The sequence below is a fragment of the Nansenia antarctica genome (assembly GCF_963989245.1).
Source record: "Nansenia antarctica genome assembly, chromosome: 8".
Taxonomy (NCBI): Eukaryota; Metazoa; Chordata; class Actinopteri; order Argentiniformes; family Microstomatidae; genus Nansenia; species Nansenia antarctica.
In genome coordinates, this window is record NC_137678.1 from 27,411,879 (window position 1) to 27,414,216 (window position 2,338).

General features: G+C 51.4%; 1 protein-coding gene across 1 annotated transcript; it reads right to left on the reverse strand.

The window, feature by feature from the left end:
- Nucleotides 1–400: 400 nt before the first annotated feature.
- gpr85 (G protein-coupled receptor 85) lies at nucleotides 401–1,534 on the reverse strand (the record flags this gene model as incomplete). The annotated part of the gene is made up of 1 exon (XM_080537500.1): nucleotides 401–1,534. One exon carries the CDS (start codon nucleotides 1,532–1,534, stop codon nucleotides 401–403), a length of 1,134 nt encoding a protein of 377 aa, XP_080393626.1.
- Between the last annotated feature and the right edge of the window lie 804 nt (nucleotides 1,535–2,338).

Consider the following 2,338-nt stretch of genomic DNA (forward strand, 5'->3'; position numbering starts at 1 on the left):
GGGGGGTCAGTCCTTTGTATTTGTTGTTTTGTCGATGATTCATTTTTTTATTTTTTGCTTCTCTGCTTCTAAATGGCCTTCCACTGCAGTTGTTTACTAGAACATAAACACAGAAGATGTTCTCTGCTTCCTGCTTATTTCATTCCCTTCAACCTCCATCTTTGATGTTCTATCACATAAACCAAGCATTGTGGTTGTGAGACAATCCAGCTTCTGCCTCTAAAAGAGAGGGAAGAGGAGTAGGAGGAGGAGGAAGAGAAAACAGGAGGGATGAAGAGGAGAGCTGTACAACGACTGCGTGGACGAACCCCCGATCAAGAATCAAGATCAATCAGGGAGAGAGAGAGAGAGAGAGAGAGAGAGAGACAGAAAGAAAGAACAACCGACAAACCCCAAGCCTTCATATAACGCAGTAAGGTTCCCTTGGTAACCTGGATTTTCTGCAGTAAAGGAGTGTGGTGCTGAAGCAGCGCCTGAGCTCCCTGTTGGAGAAGATGCAGATGAAGGGGTTGACCCCCGCCTGGGCGAAACTCATCCACACGGCCGCTGTCAGATAACCCCCGGGGACTACGGGCCCCCGGGCGAACACCCTCCAGTAACAAGCCACCAGGTAGGGCCCCCACAGGGTGAGGAAGAAGAACGTCATGATGTAGAACATCCTACTGATCCTCTTCTCAGTCTTAAACTCGTCCAGGACCAGCAGGCGCCGGCGGCCCGCCGCGTTGCTGTTCTGCCTGATGCCCAGCAGGGTGGGCGGGGTGGGGCCTCTCCCGAAGCCCGCCAGCCAGTTGGCCGCCGCCTGGCCGCTCGCCCCGGGCCCGTGGAACGTCCAGTTCTGGCTGACGGCCGGCACGAACTGGACGGGCTTCATCTTCCGCCGGTCGTGGACGAAAAAGATGAGCTTGAGGTAGACCAGCTGGGTGGCCAGGAGGATGAGGGCCAGCAGGAGCATGAAGCCCAGGGAGTCGTTGGCTCGGAAAGAGCGGTGCTGGAAGGTGCACTGGTCCTCCTCGCGGATGAACGAGTACGTCCCCACGTCCAGCACCGGCGGGAACGCCATGGCCACCGACAGCGTCCACACCATGCAGATGACGGCCAGGCACGTCCAGAAGGTCAGCCGCTTGGTGTAGAAGCGGTGGTGGGCGATGGCCAGGTAGCGGGTGACGCTGACGCAGAACAGCATGAAGGCGGTGTGGAAACAGGACAGCACCCCCAGGAAGGCGATCACTTTGCAGGTGAGCGTGCCGTACGTCCAGGCGGAGCCATTCTTGACGGAGGTGAAGACGAAGGGGAAGCAGATGGCCGAGCGCAGGATGTCCGAGGCGCACAGGTCCAGCAGAAAGTAGTAGGGCGCGCGGTGCAGGCTCTTGTCTTTGACCAGCAGGATGGAGATCAGGAGGTTGCCGACCACGCCGACTCCGATGATGAAACCCAGGGAGGTCAGTTTGAGGAAAGTGGCGAGAGGCGAGACATTCTGCAAGATGTTGTGGTCCCCTGCATGGCTATAGTTCGCCATAGATGGAGGAGGGATCATAAAGATACGACAATAGCTTCAGCCAAGTATCATGATCTGGAAGAGGCAGGGGGAGGCGATAGATCCATTTGGTGTGCTTTGAAGCAGATTCCAGGCTTGTAAGCAGCCTCTCTTCTAAGGCATCCTTTGTTTCTTTGTCTCATCACACCTAAAAAAAATCCCTGAAAAATACCATCCACCGATCAGGATTCACTCATACAGAATAGCTGCAATGTTTTTCATTACACTGCCTCTCTTTCTAACTGGAGTATACAGGCTATCATAAACAATCATTTTCCCATTGCATATGTCATTTATTTTCAATTTTTCAGTTGAATTGCTTATTGCATTTATAATGGTATGCAGGCAGGCAGGCAGGCAATCAGTGCACAACTCTGCCCCATAGCTTTAATAGTTCGTCCAGAGAGCTCGATAAAGACACAAGCATTGATCCTGGTAAAAAAATGTATAGACTTTCGTTTATGGGCTGCCCTTATAGAAAGTACGGAACGTTAGAGGAAAATACACACAGCATTAGGATAAGCCAATGTTCGGTTTAACATTCAAATGCGACACATATTCACGTCGGGAGGTAAAAGCAGTAAACAAAAGGTTTGAATTCGATGTTAGTTAGGTTTATCACGCCGTAAAACGTGTGAAACATTTATAGAAATGCAGCAGGAAAGCTGTTGATCACACCCAAAGACCCTGCAGAATCGATGTATCCGACCAGGGGATGCCTCGAATAAACTCGTTCATGCATTGTTGAAAATGAACGGAGGGCGCATACATAATAAAGCATCCATGTTTTGTCTGATTAACGGT